The 20,346-nt window shown below is 46.8% G+C and overlaps 1 protein-coding gene across 2 annotated transcripts in view; it reads left to right on the forward strand.

Moving 5' to 3' along the window:
- Positions 1–510: 510 nt before the first annotated feature.
- The window catches only part of stx16 (syntaxin 16), a 110,771-nt gene continuing 90,935 nt past the window's right edge, over positions 511–20,346 (forward strand). The window contains exon 1 of one of the 2 annotated variants that reach the window (XM_056274317.1): positions 511–898. In XM_056274317.1, the coding sequence (XP_056130292.1) occupies positions 767–898 (132 nt within the window). In that variant the 5' untranslated portion in view covers positions 511–766. The remainder of the gene's footprint in view (positions 899–20,346) is intronic. The other variant, XM_056274318.1, reaches the window with a different exon arrangement.

Consider the following 20,346-nt stretch of genomic DNA (forward strand, 5'->3'; position numbering starts at 1 on the left):
AGAATACCCAAGATGCACTTGGATAACTTGCACGGAGTTACAATAAAAGTCCGCCACTGCCACCTACTGGTCAAAACGTGCAATGACAACCAAAACTATAAAAATACACTCACAATCTGCCTCACAATTTAAATACATCAAATGACATTTTACATGGCTTGACAGTGTAACAATTACATATATTAACAGTTAAACTATACTAAACTTAAGTGGAAAATCATTTAACATATTTAACAGATTTACCACCCGGCTACATAAGAATATATTACTGGAGAGGGAGGCTGTGATTAAAGAGTTCAGGAGGTTATTATGGTACTTCTTTTAGTTATATAGTTTTGATAGCTGAGAATCTCAAGGGCAGAAAAATATACCGGTTCATACAATCGAATCTAAGTAATGGCGAATAGAGAGCGAAAGATGGCAGTAATGCAACAAGCGCTCTAGATGCCAACTGCTGTTAAACCCAGAAGAAGAACTCGGTTTCCCACTTCCGTAGCTGGTCATCGAGAAATGACGTTATACTGTCAAACTTGATACCCGTTTTGTGATATTTATTTTCTAATTTGGTGTTACAAAACAGTGAGTGATTAGTAAAATGTGTAAGGTTCATTGAATGCAATGTTAGCCCGGCCGTTTTCGCAAGTTAAATGAAATTTAGCTAAAGTAGCATCAGCGCCGTACAATCAGCACTGAAGGTGCGCTAGCCACAGTTTGGCAGTCGGTAAAATTCGTTGATAGGTTCGTTGACATATTCACCTCGCTAGTCATGGCAACTAGGCGTCTGACCGATGCCTTCTTGTTAATGCGGAACAATGCAATCCAAAACCGGCAGATATTGGCAGAGCAAGTGAGTACATATGACTCCCGTCGTACTCTAAATACACGTAGCAATGCTGCGGTGAGTTGTCTGAATCGTTTTGATATTTTATTGTGCATTATTTCATGTAGCCAGTATCAGCACTATATTTCATAGCTTAAAGTAAGTGCATGCAAACCCGTTAATTGTAATTGCCCATTCCACCGTAGTTACTGTTACTATGCTGTTTAATTCTGTGATGACGTAGTGTGATTGTTGCAGTATGTGTGTTTGAGTGCTAGTGCTTGTGGTGGATGGATGTTTATTTTATTTATTTATTTTTACGTAATGAACAGCACAAATATCCACCAAATATGTAAATACGAGGAAAACATCGTGGGCATTACCAGCACTATTTAATCCTTAAACCATTATTTCATCAGTGTTTACATGTTGAAGCTCTAAAATACAGCCTCTCCTTCTGTACAAATGTGGGTAATTCGTCATTCCGCGACACCTTTCGTTTATCTTGATGAAGTTCCTGCCTTGAAACGGCATCAAACCTAATGGTGACGTCAGTGATATTGGTTTTAGCCCACCAAAGACATTTTCCAAAGAATGAAAGAGGCAAACACTTGCATGGGACAGCAATCGATGTACCTTTTTTTCCCCTAAGATATTTGAATTCATGAACATGCCGAGGCTGTTGGCAAACTAATAGCACTAGCTTTTCATGTGTGTTAAAAGTAAGTAGACTCGTGCTGCAGGCCTACCTTGCCTATTGTCCGACATAGCCTGCATGGACTTTGTGAACTCTGTTATGGAAGGCAAAAATAACGAAAATGTGTTTACACCTAAGGCAAGGTTTATTTTCCACGGTGAGGCGACCGTGTGTTCAGTATTTGATTTTTCTAATATGTAGATGGAACTCTTGGACTGTTATGGCACCACTGTAAACTAGATGGCAGTGTCGTACATGCTACGCCATAGCATGCTGACAAGTCAGGGGCCGTAGTAAGGAATCATGTTTGCATCCTCTTGCATGCTGGTAACAATGGTAGTGAACAGAAGGTTTTGAAAGGAAATGGCTTTGCTGGAAAAAAGCTCTTGTTGGCATTATTGAGAAGGAGAACATTTTGTTGGAGAGGAGATGGTCTTTGAGACCACTTACCATGTTGAGGAAGGAAGACGGGGAGGTTTACTAAATAGGAGAGACGTGAACTGCAGGTTGAACTGAACTGCATCAGAAACACGGAGCAGTTAAGCAGCCCTGACAAAGCTGTTGAAGTGGCCATGTAGCCCTTGTAGCCTTGACATGCAGTTACATTTTTGAGGAGGTCACTATAGGCTACAGTGAAGCTCGGACCCTACATAGCTACAGAAAATACAATCACACTGACATAAAGCGACAAATCAAAGCTAATTTCTACACATCACGTCTAAAGACGTAATTACGTGCATAAATGTGGTTTCATGTATCAGAATCAGAAACACGTCATTTCATTTCATGCACTTCCACACATGAAATGAAATGAAACATCATTTCCCCCAGCCCACACCAGTGCAACACAAAGACAAAAACACATATCAAAAAACTACAAGAAAACATGTTTCCAAACTAACACATATATATATTAAAAAAAAATTCACTGTCCAGGAGAACGAACACCAGCCAGGATAACTGTCGGAACTGCCGGTCTGCTTGAGCTATCAGTTAGCTTAGCCTGCGCCGCTTCCGCGTCCTGTCAGGCTGCGGTCGGTGTTTCCTCTTCGGGCAGAGCTCTGGTCAGGGCCGTGGTCCTTGGGCCCACAAGATGCCGCAGACCAATCTCCCTCAGCCGATCCAACGCCAGCTCTCCCAGCTAGACACCGTCGACACACCTCCCTGCACTCCACATGATGACACTAAAAACACAGTCAACGCTAGGCGAGGCCGCCGCCAGACCACCCTCAGTGTTTGCGGAGCTGCTGGTCTGCATGGACTAGCAGTTAAGCTTAGCCTGCCCTGCTTCCACGTCCTGTCAGACTGCCCTTGGTGTTACCTCTTCAGGCACTGCTCCAGGCAGGGCTGTGATCCCTGGGCCCGCAGGATGCAGCAGACGAAGCTGTCCCAGCTGATCCAGTGCCAGCTCTCCCAGCCATGAAACGAACACAAACTTAGACGTGGACAAAGGCACTGCATGGACGGTACTGGGTGGGGCCGCTGCAAACGTGAATTTGCGCTGCCATCTTCCCACACCGGTACTGGGTGAGGCCACTGAAAAACGTGGATTGGCGCCACCATCTTCCTACACCGGAAGTGGGATGTACTGATGAGTGATGTAATTTTGTGTATACATAATTGTATTTGTTTTATAGTTTTAGTTTTATTTATCTATTTGTTTTCTGCTTTAGTGTGTTGGCTGAAAAGTCAAGTCAATTTTATTTGTGTAGCCCACAAATTACAAATTGGCCTAACTGGGTTTTACAGCAACACAACATCCTGTCTTTAGACCCTCACATCAGATAAGGAGCAACTCCCTGAAAAACTTTAACAGGGAGAAAAAAATAGGAAGAAACCTCAAGGAGAACAACAGAGGAGGGATCTCTCTCATAAGACAGGCAGACATGTAATGGATGTTGTGTTTACACAATTTACACAATACAACATTGAAAGAGGATAACATAATTATAATGGAATCATAAAATATATGAAGAATATGATGAGGAGGATGCCAAGCAGTGTCCAAACACCACCAGAACAGCCCTGGACCCAAGCCACGCAACCACTATCACCATGTAGGGAAAAGAAAAAAAAATCACATTAGTCACATATCTGAGTAAGAGAGGGATATAACATTGAAACAGGATAACAAAATTATATGGATTTCGGACGTCCAGATAGCATGGCGGTCTATTCCGTTGCCTACCAACAAGGGGACCACCGTTTCGAATCCCTGTGTTACCTCCGGCTTTGGGCGTCCCTACAAACACAATCGGCCGTGTCTGCGGGTGGGAAGCCGGATGTGGGTATGTGTCCTGGTCACTGCACTAGCACCTTCTCTGGTCGGATGGGGCGCTTGTCAGGGGGGAGGGGGAACTGGGGGGAATGGCGTGATCCTCTCACACGCTATGTCCCCCTGGTGACACTCCTCACTGTCAGGTGAAAATAAGCGGCTGGCGTCTGCACATGTATCGGAGGAGGTATGTGGTAGTCTGCAGCCCTCCCCGGATCGGAAGAGGGGGTGAAGCAGTGACCAAGACGTCTCGAAACAGTGGGTTAATTAGCCAAGTACAATTAGGGAGAAAAAAGATAAAAACAATTTTTTAATGTGGATTTATATGATATATAAAAAGAAAATGTGACGAGAGGGATGCCAAGCAGTGTCCAGGTGGTGACCTCCATCACCACGGAGACCTGGGAGGAGGACAGACTGCATGTGCACACAGGGGAGTCTCACATCACACCATTCACACGCACAGAAGAAGAGAAAGGAGAAGACATCTTCAGAGAGAGAGAAAAGACATGACAGAAGAGAACAGTATGCAATAGTCAATAATCTATGCTCTATCATTTCATCGGCAGAACAGTGGTTGGTAAATTCATTGAGACAGAAACTGAACCGTCATGCAGTACAGGTTGTGAAGCACTCAAAGGAAACTAATTGTAGGCTAAGGCAAAAAGATGAGTTTTAAGTTTGGATTTAAAGGACTCAACAGACTCAGATTGTCTGATGGCAGCAGGCAGGTTATTCCACAAGAATGGGGCCCAATAGGAAAAGGCCCTGCCACCAGCTGACTTCTTTTTAACTCTAGAACAACCGGGATTTCACTCCTACCTAAAATGACCATGGGCGGTCAAAATGAAGGTCAGTTTTTAAACTCTATACTCTGTCAAGATACATACCCAATTGAGATATTAACGCATTACAGATGTTAGTATGTCTGTTAAGAAACTGACACCAAAATTAAAATTTTTCAGATCGTGCTTTAAAATATAGTCCACCTATGTGCACTTTCCTCCAGTCTTATACGCCACCCTGTGTTCCGCCCTCTTCTTGAAATATGTATTCACCACAGTCATTTCCGTCCTTTTCACAAAATCCATCACCATCTGTCCTTCCACATTTCTCTCCTTGACACCATACCTACCCATCACCTCCTCATCACCTCTGTTCCCGTCACCAACATGCCCATTGAAGTCCGCTCCAATCACCACTAGCCACTCCTTGGATACACTCTCCACCACTTCATCCAGCTCACCTCAGAATTCTTTTCTCACAACCAAAGTGTGGGGCTTATGCGCTGATAACATTTATAACATTTATCAACACACCTTCGATTTTCAGCTTCATACTCATCACTCTGTCTGAAGCTCTCTTCACGTCCAGCGCACTCTTCCTTCAGAATTACCCCTACTCCATTTCTACACCTATCCACAACATGGTAGAAGAGTTTGAACCCACCTCCAATGCTCCTGGCTTTACTCCCCTTCCACCTGGTCTCTTGCATACACATTATGTCTACCTTCCTTCTCTCCATCATATCAGCCAGCTCTCTCCTTTTACCAGTCATACTGCCAACATTCAAAGTTCCAACTCTCACCTCCACACTCTACACTTCCTCCTCTCCTACTGCCTCAGGACATAACTTCCCCTTCTCCTTCATCCAGCAGTCGCATGGTTTCCAACAGTACTGGTGTCGTTGTCGGTAACCCGGGCCTCGACCTACTACTACTACTACTACTACTACTACTTTCGGCTGCTCCCGTTAGGGGTCGCCACAGCAGATCATCCATTTCAATTTCTTCCTGTCTTCTGCGTCTTCCTCTGTCACACCAGCCACCTGCATGTCTTCCCTCACCACATCCGTAAACCTCCTCTTTGGCCTTCCTCTTCTCCTCTTCTCTGGCAGCTCCATATTCAGTATCCTTCTCCCAATGTACCTAGCATCCACACATGTCTAAGCCATCTCAATCTTGTCTCTCTTGCTTTGTCTCCAAATCGTCCAACTTGAGCAGTCCCTCTAATATAATAGTTTCTAATCCTGTCCTTCTTTGTCACTCCCAGTGAAAATCTTAGCATCTTCAACTCTGCCACCTACAGCTCTGCCTCCTGTCTTTTCGTCAGTGCCACTGTCTCCAAACCATACAACATAGCTGGTCTCACAACCATCTTGTAAACCTTACCTTTAACTCTTGCTGGTATCCTTCTGTCGCAAATCACTCCTGACACTCTTCTCCACCCACTCCACCCTGCATGCACTCTCTTCTTCACCTCTCTACTGTACTCCCTGTTACTTTGGACAGTTCCGGTATAAGTATGATCAGTAAGTAAGTATTATATAAGTAATTATATAATTAAAACACTACTACTACTACTACTACTACTACTACTACTACTACTTTCGGCTACTCCTGTTAGGGGTCGCCACAGCAGATCATCCATTTCCATCTCTTCCTGTCCTCTGCATCTTCCTCTGTCACACCAGCCACCTGCATGTCTTCCCTCACCACATCCATAAACCTCCTCTTTGGCCTTCTTCTTTTCCTCTTCCCTGGCAGCTCCATATTCAGCATGCTTCTCCCAATATACCCAGCATCTCTCCTCCGCACATGTCCAAACCATCTCAATCTTGCATCGCTTGTTTTGTCTCCAAACTGCCCAACCTGAGCTGTCCCTCTAATATACTCATTCCTAATCCTGTACTTTTTCGTCACTCCCAATGAAAATCTTAGCATCTTCAACTCTGTCACCTCCAGCTCAGCCCCCTGTCTTTTCGCCAGTGCCACTGTCTCTAAACCATATAACATAGCTGGTCTCACTACCATCCTGGGCACTGCATGGCAGCTGCCCACTGCTCCTAGCTAAACAGCTAGGATGGGTTAAATGCAGAGGAAGAATTTCCCCATGGGGAACAATAAAGTAGTAAAAATAAATAAATCTTAAAAGAACACAAATGTTTCTTTTAATGGCACAAACAGGCGCAAACTGAGCACAAACAAACGGGACCAGTTTTGAACGATTTGGATGATAATGGGGTGCAAGATGATGTCACTGCCAACAAAATATAAAGCTTAATATCTCAAAAGCCATAACAGCATGAACAATATTTTGTGCGGTACAAATCGGCACAAATGCAGCACTAACGAATGATAATATTTTTATTCATGTTGTAATTACATGGGGTGCCAACTTCACGGAGGTCCCTGTGTGGCCATCTGTCATTCTACTACATACAGGCAACGTCCAAAATTGGTTATCTTACCCTACAATTGTATTGTGATTTTAACTATCATAATGTGGAAAGGCAATTACTTTTTATGGCTCGAGGCACCTGACGTCTCCCATATTCATCTACTAAGGGCTGCCTCCCACATAGTGTTCTGGTCCATTCATTGTACACCTTTGAGTTTGCCACCTTCAACAGCAACTCAATAGTCTTGGCGATGTTCAAACCCACCTTCTTTGCACCCATGATTATTTACTTTCCAGTGTTTCAAGTTTCAAGCTAATTTTTCATTTATGAAAGCAACTTTACAATTATTGTCATAATGAAATGCTTGTTTTGTTATTTATGAGTACTTGGAGAAGTCAAATTAGAAGACCTGGGTATGTGCAAAAAAAACAAACAACAAAATTACGTACAAAAAAAAATCAGTCAGTGCAGACTTTGGATGTGCTTTGTTGGACAGTGTGTGCGCTAAAGTAGAGAATGTACAATAGTAAGGTGACATATGCAATGGTATTGTAAGCAGTACACTTTTGCAAATGATACATTGTGCAGTCAGTACCAGTAACAAGAATGTACAGGTATTGTGAAAATAGCAGATGGCACAGTTATTGACGGCAACCATAATGAAAGCAGTAAAACGTAACAAAAAAGTTTACTGTAAAAGTTGTGCAAATAGTGGTAAACTTGCTCACATAGCAATGAGTGATCAATTTAAGAGTCTTATGGCTTGGGGATTAGGGGTATGGAAATTTCTCAGTTCTAATATGCATCGCGATGCGGACATGGCAAATTCTGCATCAATGCAGTGACAGAACATAATCACACAAGATTGTGGCCTACTAATGCTGATTGTTGATTTTGCGATCAGATATCGTCGTAGTTACGGCCATAAGTGATGCCGTCTAGCGATTCAGCAACATTGTATCCATGATCTGCAGGGCAGCGCCCGGGATACAATATATATATATATATCAGCAATCGCCGATTGTTGGGCTGAGGGTGACTGGTAGGAGAATGTTGACATATCGCCCAACCTTAGGCACCACTAGGAGTGGAGCCTGTGGCTTAATTAGACTCAACACCGCAAATCTCACACGGCCTGGACACAGAAAGGATTGACAGATTGATAGCGCTTTCTCAATTCTGTGGGTGGTGGTGCATTGCCGTTCTTAGTTGGTGGAGCAGTTTGTCTGGTTAATTCCAATATTGAACGAGAGTCTGGCATGCTAACTAGTTATGCAGCCCCGTGCAGTCGGTGTCCAACTTATTTAGCCACCCAAGATAGAGCAATAACAGGTCTTGGATGCCCTTAGATGCCCGGAGCTGCACGCACGCCACACAGGGGCAGATCAGTGTGTGTTTACCCTCCACTGATCCTGATCCCCATCACAAGTGGGGTTCAGCTGATTACCTGCGCATCTCAGCGGAGTTTGTGACGTTTGCTGCTTTTAGGAAGTGCCTTGTCTTAGAGCTGCTATGTGAAAACCTTATTTTGGTAGATTACAGCACACTTGTAATGCAATGCACAAGGATTTATGTTTTGTTTTTGTAATCTTTATGTACTGAGGTGGGTCATATAGATACTGGTATTGAAAAGATGCAGCTTTTTATAGCTTTTTTGGACTGTTTTAGTCTAATTTTTGAAAGCATTTTCAAAATGAAAAGGGAGTTCATATTTAGCTGACTGCTTGTATTTGGCTATACAAATAAAATGAACTTGACTTGACTCGTATTAATTGATGAAAAAATAGCCATGTACAGTAATATGGAAAATTGAGGAATGCGATACATTGAGATGCGTCATGCGATCAAAACGATGACAGTTGAATTGTAGTTGAACCGTGAGGCCTGTCATGGCAGTCATTTAATTCCACTCATAGATTAAATGAGGAGTGAGACAAACATCTCTTACAGTATTGTCACACTTTAATATGTTCATGAACAGACGCACAAGCCTAGATACTTAAGTGTGTGCCCTGATCTCAGAGCCCACTGCCTTTATACCTTGCAGCACAAAGTGCTTAGTTATGCTTATTGTCATGATCACAATGGTATGTACCTAGAGTTTCTCCCTAATCCTGTTTGGAAGCTGTAGCTCATCTTCATTGCTGGACTGGCATCCTAATGGATAACAGAACTTGCTGAAAGAGTTCATTGGTCAGGTTTCCCCTCATAGGTCAGGTTTCCCCCCTTCCAGCTTGTAATTCTCCAGGACCATTCCTTCAGACCTTGTTACACTCGAGTGAGTTTCCCACAAATTGCTCTGCCATCAACCAACAGGCCTTCACTAGTTAACATAGTAGAACTAGTGGCACTCTATGGTACCACCTTTGACCTGCTCCACATGAGCCCCAAGCATCCATTCAAGCATTGTGAACATAATATATCTGATACGTGGTCAAAGATTAAAGTAAGCAAACATCATATATGAGTTGCCCTCACAGGCCACTGAAGACTCACACCTCTATTGGGGATTGAGGCAGGAGGTGATGCTGCCCATCCTCACCACCTGGGGTCCAGTGGTCAGAAAGTACAGTATCCAGTTACAGATGTACTGTTACATATCACGAATGAAGACCAAAGGCCAGTGTAGCGAAACCCAAAGGACAGACAGACACAGAGCACAGAGAAAACCCAAAGGCAATTTTAATGTAGGAAACTAAACAACACTGCCACAGGGATGATAACAGGGGAATCTCAGGTGGGGATTGTTGTGACGATGTGTGTGCGCCTGGCTACCAAAGTTCGAATCCGTAGAGCGAGGGGTTGTCCGAGGAAGTCCGGGTCCGAGATCCAGGCAGTCAAGTCCGAAGGGAGGGGTCCAGGGAGAGAGAGGTGGAGGGAGATCGCTGGAGAGGTTCGGGGAAAACGTGATGGTAGCTGGGGATGAGGAGCGAGGGAGACTCGGGGAGCCGTGGGAGTTGCGGAGGGAGAGTCTTGAGAGAAACGAAAACAGCGAGATGAAACACAGAAAACAGGAGCAAAGGAGTTAGATACTGAGAAACAAAACAACAGTGTGGGAATAGGCACAAGAAAAGGGTAAGCAGGAACATCACTGAAATAGGCTTGTCAGAGCTTTACCGCAGGGTTCAGTACGTCGAGTGCAGAGAGGCATTCTGGGAGGCTTCTTGTAGAGGGCTGCCTGATTGCCGCAGATGTGCCTGATAGATGATGGCAAACACCTAGTGCAGCACAGCGCTCGTCTCCTCAGAGCACGAACCGAGCGCTCGGATGTTTCCGGCACATCCGAGCTGGGGGAGTGGCTTGAACATGCCGGGGAGGCAGCTCGGGCGGTGTAGCCACAACAGGACCCCCCCCCCTCCTACGGGAGACACCGGGGGACTGTCCGATGGTGTTGGGGTAGGCCCGATAGAACTCCTTCAGGAGTGCAGGGTCGGCCAGGTAGGATCGGGGCACCCAGCTGCGATCCTCAGGCCCGTAACCAACCCAGTCCACCAGGTATTGGTAACCCTGGCGGCGAATGGCGAGCATTCGGTTGATGTCCCAGAACAAATTGCCACCGTGGAGGACCCTGAGAGGTGGAGGAGCTTGGACAGGGGGAGACAAGGGGTTGGAGGCTACCGGTTTGAGGCGAGAGACGTGAAACACAGGATGGATCTTAAGTGAGGCATGGAGGAAGAGACGTACCGCAGAGGGGTTGATGATGCGGTCAGTGGTGTAGGGACCGACGTAGCGAGGCACCAGCTTCCGGGAGAGTGTCAGGAGGGGGAGGTCCCGGGCCAGTAGCCACACCCTCTGGCCAGGACGATAGGCCGGGGCTGACACTCTCCGGCGGTTGGCGCCATACCGGGACCGCTCTGTGGCCTGCAACATAGCGGCCCGGGCAGTCTTCCAGATGCGATGGCACTGGTGGAGATGGGCCCTGGTTGATGGGACCGCCACCTCCAACACCTGACAGGGAAACAGATAGGGTTGGTAACCGAGGGAGCACTCAAAGGGGGACAAACCGGTAGCAGAACTCTCCATGGTGTTCAGGGAATACTCCACCCCGGGTAGATGCTTGCTCCAGGAGGCGGGGTTACTGGTGGTGACGCAACGCAAGGCTGCCTCCAGGGCTTGGTTGGCCCGCTCCGCCTGCCCATTGGTCTGGGGGTGGTATCCGGAGGAGAGACTGACTGTGGCCCCAATCCCCTTACAGAAGGCCTGCCACAGCTTAGAAGTGAACTGGGGACCACGGTCGGAGACTATGTCCTGAGGGATCCCATGGAGACGGATAACATGGGAGATGAGGAGGTCCACCATCTCAGCCGCAGAGGGGAGCTTGGGAAGGGCGACAAAATGGACAGCCTTAGAGAACCTGTCAACATTGGTCAAGATAGTATCATTACCATGGGACACGGGGAGGCCAGTCACGAAGTCCAAGGCAATGTGTGACCAAGGTCGACCGGGGACAGGGAGGAGGTGAAGGAGGCCCGCCGGCAGGCGATGGGTAGCCTTACTGCAGGCACAGGTCGGGCAGGCGGCCACGAACTCCTTTGTGTCTGCCTCCATACTGGGCCACCAGAAGCGTCTGCGGATGAGTGCCACCGTCCGCTGGACGCCGGGATGGCAGGCGAACCGGCTGGAGTGCCCCCACTCCAGCACCTGGGCACAAATAGGCGATTCCAGGTTCTGTTGCCTGGTTCAGGCTGGGAGTGGAGTGCTGAGCTCTTCTCACCACCGATTCGATAGCCCAGGTGATGGCACCCACCACCTGGGCAAGTGGAAGGATGGTGTCAGGGGTGTCCGGTGCGTCAGGGGACCCCTCTGGAAACAGGTGGGAGAGGGCATCTGCTCTGACGTTCTTGGAACCTGGGCGGTAGATGGGGGTTAAGTTGAGCCGGCTGAAAAAGAGAACCCAGCTCGCCTGCCGGGGGTTAAGCCTCTTCGCCGTCATATAGGTCAGATTCTTGTGGTCTGACCACACAACGAACGGCTGCTTCGCTCCTTCCAACCTCTTCACTCCTCCAGGCCGGCATGGACCGCCAGCAACTCCCTGTTGCCGATGTCATAATTCCTCTCTGCTGGACTGAAATGCCGCGAGAGGAAGGTGCACGGGTGGACTTTGTGGTCCTCCGACCACTGGGAGAGGACGCCTCCGATGCCCATGTCCGATGCATCCACCTCAACGATGAACTGCTTGGACGGGTCAGGGTAAGTGAGCACTGGAGCTGTCATAAACAGTCCCTTCAAGGCCGAGAAAGCAGCCTCCACCTCCGGGGTCCAAGAGAAGTGGTGGAGGCTAGTGCAGTGAGGGGGGCGGCAACTCGGCTGAACCCCCTGAAGAAGCGGCGATTAAAAATTGGCAAACCTGAGGGAGCGCCAGTGTTGCGCCCTGTCGGTAGGCCGCACCCACTCCTCCACCGCTCGGATCTTCCTGTGGTCGGTGCAGGTGTGCCCCTTCTCCACAATGTGGCCGAGAAATTCCACAGAGGCAGAGTGGAACACGCACTTCTCAGCCTTCACAAACAGCCTGTTCTCCAGTAGCCATTGGAGGACCAGGCGGACATGCTGGTGGTGTTCCTCCTCCGTCCAGGAGAACACAAGGATATCATCCAGGTATACCACCACAAACACGTTTAGCATGTCCCGCAACATGTCATTGACCAGCGCTTGGAAAATGGCCGGGGCATTGGTGAGGCCAAAGAGTATGATGAGGTACTCAAAATGCCCTAGGTGCATGTTAAAGGCCGTCTTCCGTTTGTCACCCTCACAAATACGCACCAAATGGTATGCACTGCGTAGGTCTAATTTAGTGAACACCGTGGCGTGAGTGAGTGGCTCGAAAGTGGAACTCATAAGGGGAAGTGGATACTTATTTTTAACAGTGATGTAATTTAACTGACGATAATCTATACAGGGCCTCAAGCTGCCATCCTTCTTCGCCTTCTTCGGGGCTGGGGCCACTGGACGGAGAGAGAGCAGAGTGAAGGCAGTTGGCATGACATGCAACGCTCCAACCCAATATCCGTCCAGTGGACCATGAATTGTGGGGATCGTGCCGTTCCAACCATGGTCTACCTAAAACTAGGGGCACTGCAGGGGTGTGCAAGACCAAAAAACGCATAGTCTCTACGTGATTACCTGAAAGAGTGAGCATGAGAGAAGCTGTGCTGTGCGTAATCCTACCGAGTGAACCACCATCTAAGGCTTGGGCTGTGAGGGGAGTCTCAAGGGGGACGAGTGGAATGTTGGCTTGCCGGGCCAGCGAGATATCAATCAAACACTCGTCTGACCCTGAATCTAACAGTGCGCTGATAGAAAGTGATTCCCTGTCCCATGTGAGAGTGACAGGAAACAACTGGTTGTGCTCCTTTTTGGACTGGGGCAGGGGGGTCAAGTTCATTAGGACACCCCCCCACTAGTGAGTCTGGTCTTTGTGGGTGAGTCGGGGAGCTCGGATGTAATGGCCTGACTTCCTACAGTAGAGACAGAGTCGGTCACGCATCCTCTGCTCCCGCTCCTCCAGTGGAAGCCATGACCGACCCAACTGCATAGGCTCCTCCTCAGATCTGGATGTAGATGATGCTGGGGGTAAGATTGGGGACATGATAGGGTGGAGACCGGAGAGTGGCTGTGGGATGCTGGAACAGGGGATCCGCTGGTAGTTCGGGCGGGGCTAGGTCTATGGGAGACTCTGGTACATTGAGTGTGCCCAACTGAGGGCTCTTCCAGTGAACAGGGATATCACCAGGGCTACCTTAGCCTCCCCCGTCCTATACCTGGCTGGCTGGTGTTTGAACAGGAGCTAACACTTACCGAGAAAACCTCTGCACTGCTCGAACTCCCCACCGAAGGCTTTCGAACAGGGGAGGTTAGGCTCAACAGGAGGATCATGATACGGTTGACTGGAGGGAGGCTCGGAGGGACTGGGAGCTGGAGCTGGGCTGGGGTCAGAGACTGGGGTCAGAGCAGGATGATCGCTGATCTTGGATGCTGCCACTGTCAGAGCAGCGATCTGCGCGGAGAGTGAAGCAAGGGTGCTCGCCGAGGTACGCGAGTTAGCCTGGAGCCCGCTGATTTCTCCAGTGATCTGGGAGAAAGCAGTGCTAAGCTCAGAATAGAGTTGGGTGAGTTGAGTGCTGTGGTCCTTTACCACTACCTCGAGAGCCATAGGGTTCTGGGGCTTAGGGGCTATAGCTGCCTGAGCGACCGCCTGCCCCTCGGGTTTGCTTTGGCTCATTCTGGCTTTGAAGTTCTGTTACATATCACGAATGAAGACCAGAGGCCAGTGTAGTGAAACCCAAAGGACAGACAGACACGGAGCACCGAGAAAACCCGAAGGCGATTTTAATGTTGGAAAATAAATAACGCTGCCGCATGGATGATAACAGTGGAATCTCAGGTGGGGGTTGTTGTGACGATGTGCATGCACCTGGCTACCAAAGTCCGTATCCGTAAAGCGAGCAGTTGTCCGTGGAAGTCCGGGTCCGAGATCCAGGAAGTCAAGTCTGAAGGGAGGGGTCCAGGGAGAGCGATGCGGAGGGAGATCGCTGGAGAGGTTCGGGGAAAACGTGATGTTCGCTGGGGATGAGGAGCGAGGGAGACTCGGGGAGCCGGGGAAGTTGCGGAGGGAGAGTCTTGAGAGAAACGAAAACAGCGAGACGAAACACAGGAAACGGGAACAAAGGAGTTAGATACTGAGGAACAAAACAGCGTGGGAATGAGAAAAGGGTAAGCAGGAAAATCACTGGAATAGGCTTGTCACAGCTTTACCGCAGGGTTCAGTATGTCGAAGCACAGAGACGCGTTCTGGGAGGCTTCTTGTAGAGGGCTGCCTGATTGCCGCAGGTGTGCCTGATAGATGATGGCAAACACCTGGTGCAGCACAGCACTCGTCTCCTCAGAGCGTGAACTGAGCGCTCGGATGTTTCTGGCACACCTGAGCTTGGGGGAGTGGCTTGGACGTGCCAGGGAGGCAGCTCGGGCGGTGTAACCACAACATGTACAGTGCTGTGAAAAAGTATTTTCCCCCTTCCTGCTTTCCTTACTTTGTGTATTTGTCATACTGACTGTTACAGATGTCTTTATGCATGCTCAATAATCCAGGTAAGGAAATCACAGAAAGTTGAATCGGTTCATCTGGACACGACATTTCTCTCAATAAATGTTGTGTCCAGATGAATGGATTCAACTTTCTGTGACTGGTTTCAGATCTTCATACTAGTGTTGCATAGTATACCAATACTAGAAAGGTATTGCAATATCTTGCCATTAAAAAAAAGTACTATATCCCATTTTATTAGTACTGATAGTTTAAGAATAACAGTGTTTTATTAAGAGCCCAGCCACAGAGGATGCACAAGCCAGTGCTTTCTTAGTGCTGGTCCCAACTAGGTCATCTGGTGTAAAACCTTTGTCAAATTAAATATGTGGATCATGAATCAGATATACATAGCGGATTGGTCGAGGCCCAGGTTACCAACAACCGCCATTGGTACTGTTGTCCAGCAGGGTGCCGGTAGAAACTATGCTACTGTTGGCCAAAGGAGAAGGAGAGGGGGGAGGCATGTCCAGAGGCAGCGGTAGAAGAGGAAAGGTAGGAGTTTGGAGGTGAGAGTGGGAACTTTGAATGTTGCTGCTATGACTGGTAAAAGGAGAGAGCTGGCTGACATGATGGAGAGAAGGAAGGTAGATATACTGTGTGTGCAAGAGACCAGGTGGAAGGGGAGTAAAGCCAGGAGCATTGGAGGTGGGTTCAAACTCTTCTGCCATGATGTGGATAGGAGGAGAAATGGTGTAGGGGTAAATCTGAAGGAAGAGTATGTCAAGTGTGTGTTGGAGGTGAAGAGTGTTAGACAGAGTGACGAGGATGAAGCTGGAAATCAAAGGTGTGATAATGAATGTTATCAGTGCATATGCCCCGCAAGTTGGGTGTGAGATGGAAGAGAGAAGAATTCTGGAGTGAGTTGGATGAAGTGGTGGAGAGTGTACCCAAGGAGGAGAGAGGGGTGATTGGAGTGGACTTCAATGGGCATGTTGATGAAGGGAACAGGGGTGATTAGGAGGCCATGGGTACATATGATGTCATGGAGAGGAATGTGGAAGGATAGATGGTGGTGGATTTTGCAAAAAGGATGGAAAAAGCTGTGGTGAATACATATTTCAATTAGAGGGCGGAGCACAGGGTGACGTATAAGAGTGGGGGAAGGTGCACACATGTTGACTCTAGTCCCTTGCCTTGTATGCAACCCCCTTGACAGTCATCACTAATTTCTGGATTATAAAAGATGCTCACATATCTGTTCCTGAACAATATTCTTTTCATGAAGCCATAAGCTCTAACAGCATGTTCCCGAAGCCAAAATAAGTTTTGTTTCACCGACTTTTTATTAATAAATTAAAAAGCTAAAATATTCTGCTTGCATGAGTATTCAGCCCCTTGTGCACTGAAAGCTACATAAATGACAAATTATTCCTAAAACAGATTCAGTTAAACACAATTGGACATAATTAGTTTTCACCTGTAAGATATTAAAATAACAGTCTTGTTTATGGGTATAAAAAGCACTCTGTGTAAAGTTCATTAGCCAGGCCTGAACTCCATCAGAAAATGAAGACAAAGCAGCATAATACTGAAGTAAGAGACAAAAAGATTAAATTGCAGGTGGCAGGAAAGGGATACAAAACAGTATCCAAGTGTTTGGATGTCCCATCGAACACTTATTATTATTGTCAGAAAGTGGAAGCTGTGTCACACCACCCAGACGCTTTGGAGGACAGGCCGTCCCTCAAAGCTAAGTGTCCGAGCAAGATGTGGGCTGGTGAGGAAAGCCACAGAAGATCCTGCAATCACTTTGAAGGAGTTCCAAATGCACATGAGTCAGTCAACCCTTATCACGGGCTCTCCATGAATCTGGCCTGTATGGGAGGGTGGCAAGAAAGAAGCGTCAAAACTATGCATATAAAAGCATGCTTAGAGTTTGCTACCAAGTGTGAGAGAGGCCCATTTGGGATGTGCATAAAGGTTTTGTGGTCAGATGAGACGAAAGTTGAGCTTTTTGGCCAAAACACAAAAACGTTATGTGTGGTGCAAACCTAACACTGCTTATGCCATAAAAAAACACCTTCCCTACTGTGAAGCATTTCGGCAGCAGCATAATGCAATTGGGTTGCTTTTCATCTGTAGGCACTGGGAACCTTGTTCAAATTGAAGGAAAACTGGAATGAGCTAAATACAGGAAAATATTGGAAGAAAACCTGTTGCAGTCTGGTGTAAAACTGAAGCTTTGGAGAACACCTTCCAGCAGGACAATGATCCTAAGCACAAGGCTAAAGCAACAATGGCATGGCTCAGCAACAAAAAGGTGAACATTTTGGAGTGGCCAAGTCAAAGTCTGGCCCTCAACCCCATTGAAAATCTGTGGCACAAACTGAAAATCACAGTCCAGAGGTGCCATCTCATCAGCCTGCAAGATCTGTAAAAGTTCTGGCAAGAAGAAAGGGCAAAAGTTATACCAGAAGAATGTGCAAAGCTTGTACATACTTCCCCCTAGAGAATCATGGCTGTTATTGCAGCAAAAGGGTACTCTACAAAGTATTGATATGTGGTGGTTGAATATTTATGCAAGCAAAATATTTTAGTTTTTAATTTGTTTATAAAAAGTCAGCAAAACATAACTTGTTTTTGCTTTGGGAACATGCTATTAGAGCTTATGGGTTCACAAAAATAATATTGTTCAGGAACAGATGTGTGAGTATCTTTTGTAATCCATGAATTAGTGATGACTGTCAAGGGGGTTGAGTACTTTTGCAAGGCAAATGTATTATTAAGATTATTATTATTATTATTATTCAAATTATGCAGGAGGTGCGATCTGAAAGGGATTAGTGACTGATGGTGGTGACAGGGGAGAATGTTGCTAGGCAGTATCGGATGGTGGTCTGTAGGATGATTGGAGATCAAAAAGAGGGAGAGAGTGAAGACGGAGCCAAAGATCAAATGGTGGACGTTGAAGAAGTAAGACTGGTGTGGAGTTCAGGGAAGAGTTAAGGCATGCACTGGGTGGTAGTGCATTGAGGGGCTGATGAATGAAGAAAATGAGAGAGAGAAGGTTGTATGATAAGGGGATAGTGAATCAGCAAGTACAGTGGAATAGCAAGCAGGAAGAGAGGGCAGCTATGAAGAGGGATTGAGAGTGGAAAGGCGGTTGGCCCAGATGACATACATGTGGAGGCATGGAGGTGTTTAGGAGAGACGGCAGTGGAGAAGAATCATACTGGTACCGATTTTCAAGAATAAGGGTGATATGCAGAACTGTAGTAACTATAGAGGTATAAAGTTGATCAGCCACAGCATGAAGATACCGGAAAGAGTAGTGGAAACTAGATTAAGAGGAGAGGTGATGATTAGTGACCAGCAGTATGGTTTCCTGCCACAAAAGAGCACTATATATGTGATGTTTGCTTTGAGAATGTTAATGGAGTGTGACAGTGGTGAGATGTGCGGTAGGATTGATGGATGGGTTCAAAGTGGAGGTGGGATTACATCAAGGATTGGTTCTGAGCCCTTTTTTGTTTGCAAAGGTAACGGACAGGTTGATGGACAACATTAGGCAGGAGTCTCTGTGAACAAATGATGTTCACTGATGACATTGTGATCTGTGGCGAGAGTAAGGAGCAGGTTGAGGAGAGCCTGGGGTGGATGTAAGCACTGGAGAGAAGACAAATGAAATTTAGCATAGAAATACATATGCGTGAACAAGAGGGAGGACAGCGGAATGGTGAGGATGCAAGGAGTAGAGGTGACAAAGGTGGGTGAGTTTAAATACTTAGGGTAAACTGTTCAAAGTAACGGGACTGCGGAAGAGAGGTGAAGAAGAGAGTGCAGGCAGAATGCGGTGGGTGGAGAAGATTGTCAGGAGAAGGGTACCAGCAAGAGTGAAACGGTGGCACTGATGAAAAGACAGGAGGCGGCACCCAGATGGCATGTCTCCCTCCTGCCTGAAAGTTTGTACTACCTGAAAGTTTGTGCTGACCAGCTGCATCCCATCTTTACACTGCTCTTCAACAGATCATTGGAGCTGTGTGAAGTCCCCTCCTGCATCAAAAGCTTTTGACTATCATCCTGGTCCCCAAGAAACTACAGGCCTGTTGCCCTGACTTCTGTGATCATGAAGTCTTTTGAAAGAGTGATGTTGGCCCATCTGAAGGGAACATTACAGCCCCCCTTCTGGACCTCCTGCAGTTTTCCTAGTGGGCAAACAGTTCAGTGGATGATGCAGTCAACATGGGACTGCAACATCGACTCCCCGGGGACGTAACAGGTCCTGTTTGTGGTCTTCACCTAGGCATTCAACACCATCATCCCAGACATCCCAGACTCTCACTCAGCTCACTATACCAAGCCCCCACCTGTCAGTGGATTGCATACTTCCTGACAGACAGGAGGATGCCGGTGAGGCTGGGTAAAATCACATCCAGCACCTGGACAATCAGCACTGGTGCCCTTCAGGGATATGTGCTCTCCCCTCTGCTCTTCTCCCTCTACCCAAATGTCTTCACATCAGGAGACCCGTTTGTACCCGTCTCCCCCTATAAAACGTGAAATGTAAAAAAACGAACTGAAAATAACCATGTAAATGGTCCCAAAAAACGACCGGAACTTTAAAAACTACTAGAACGACAAAGACGGTCATTATGACCGTTTTCGATTTTCAAACTACTTTCAGCTGCTCCCGTTAGGGGTCGCCACAGCGGATCATCCGTTTCCATTTCTTCCTGGCCTCTGCATCTTCCTCTGTCATACCAGCCACCTGCATGTCTTCCCTTACCACATCCATAAACATGCTCTTTGACCTTCGTCTTTTCCTCTTCCCTGGCAGCTCCATACTCAGCATCCTTCTCCCAATACACCCGGCATCTCTACTCCACACATGTCCAAACCATCTCAATCTTGCCTCTCTTGCTTTGTCTCCAAATCGTCCAACTTGAGTGGTCCCTCTAATATAATCATTCCTAATACTGTCCTTCATCACTCCCAGTGAAACTGTGAAAAGTGAGGCGATTTCAAAGTTTAATAACTTTATGGAAAAAAAAGATACAGACCTGCCTATCCCCAAATGCTCCTAAAATTGCATATATTTGCATTAAAATTCGTTTTAGATCAATCATCCAAAAGATAAGTTGCAATAAGATCTACCTAAATTGACCATGGGTGAGCAAAATGACGGCCATTTTTTAAACTCTATATTCTGTCAAGATAAATACCCAGTTGAAATATTAATGCATTGCATATGTTAGTATGTCTGTTAGGAAACGACTGACACCAACATTAAAAAGTTAACAAATATAATACTATTTCAAACAATTTAAAGTCAAACTTGCATAGCAAAATT

The sequence above is a fragment of the Lampris incognitus genome, chromosome 2, assembly GCF_029633865.1.
Source record: "Lampris incognitus isolate fLamInc1 chromosome 2, fLamInc1.hap2, whole genome shotgun sequence".
Classification (NCBI taxonomy): domain Eukaryota; kingdom Metazoa; phylum Chordata; class Actinopteri; order Lampriformes; family Lampridae; genus Lampris; species Lampris incognitus.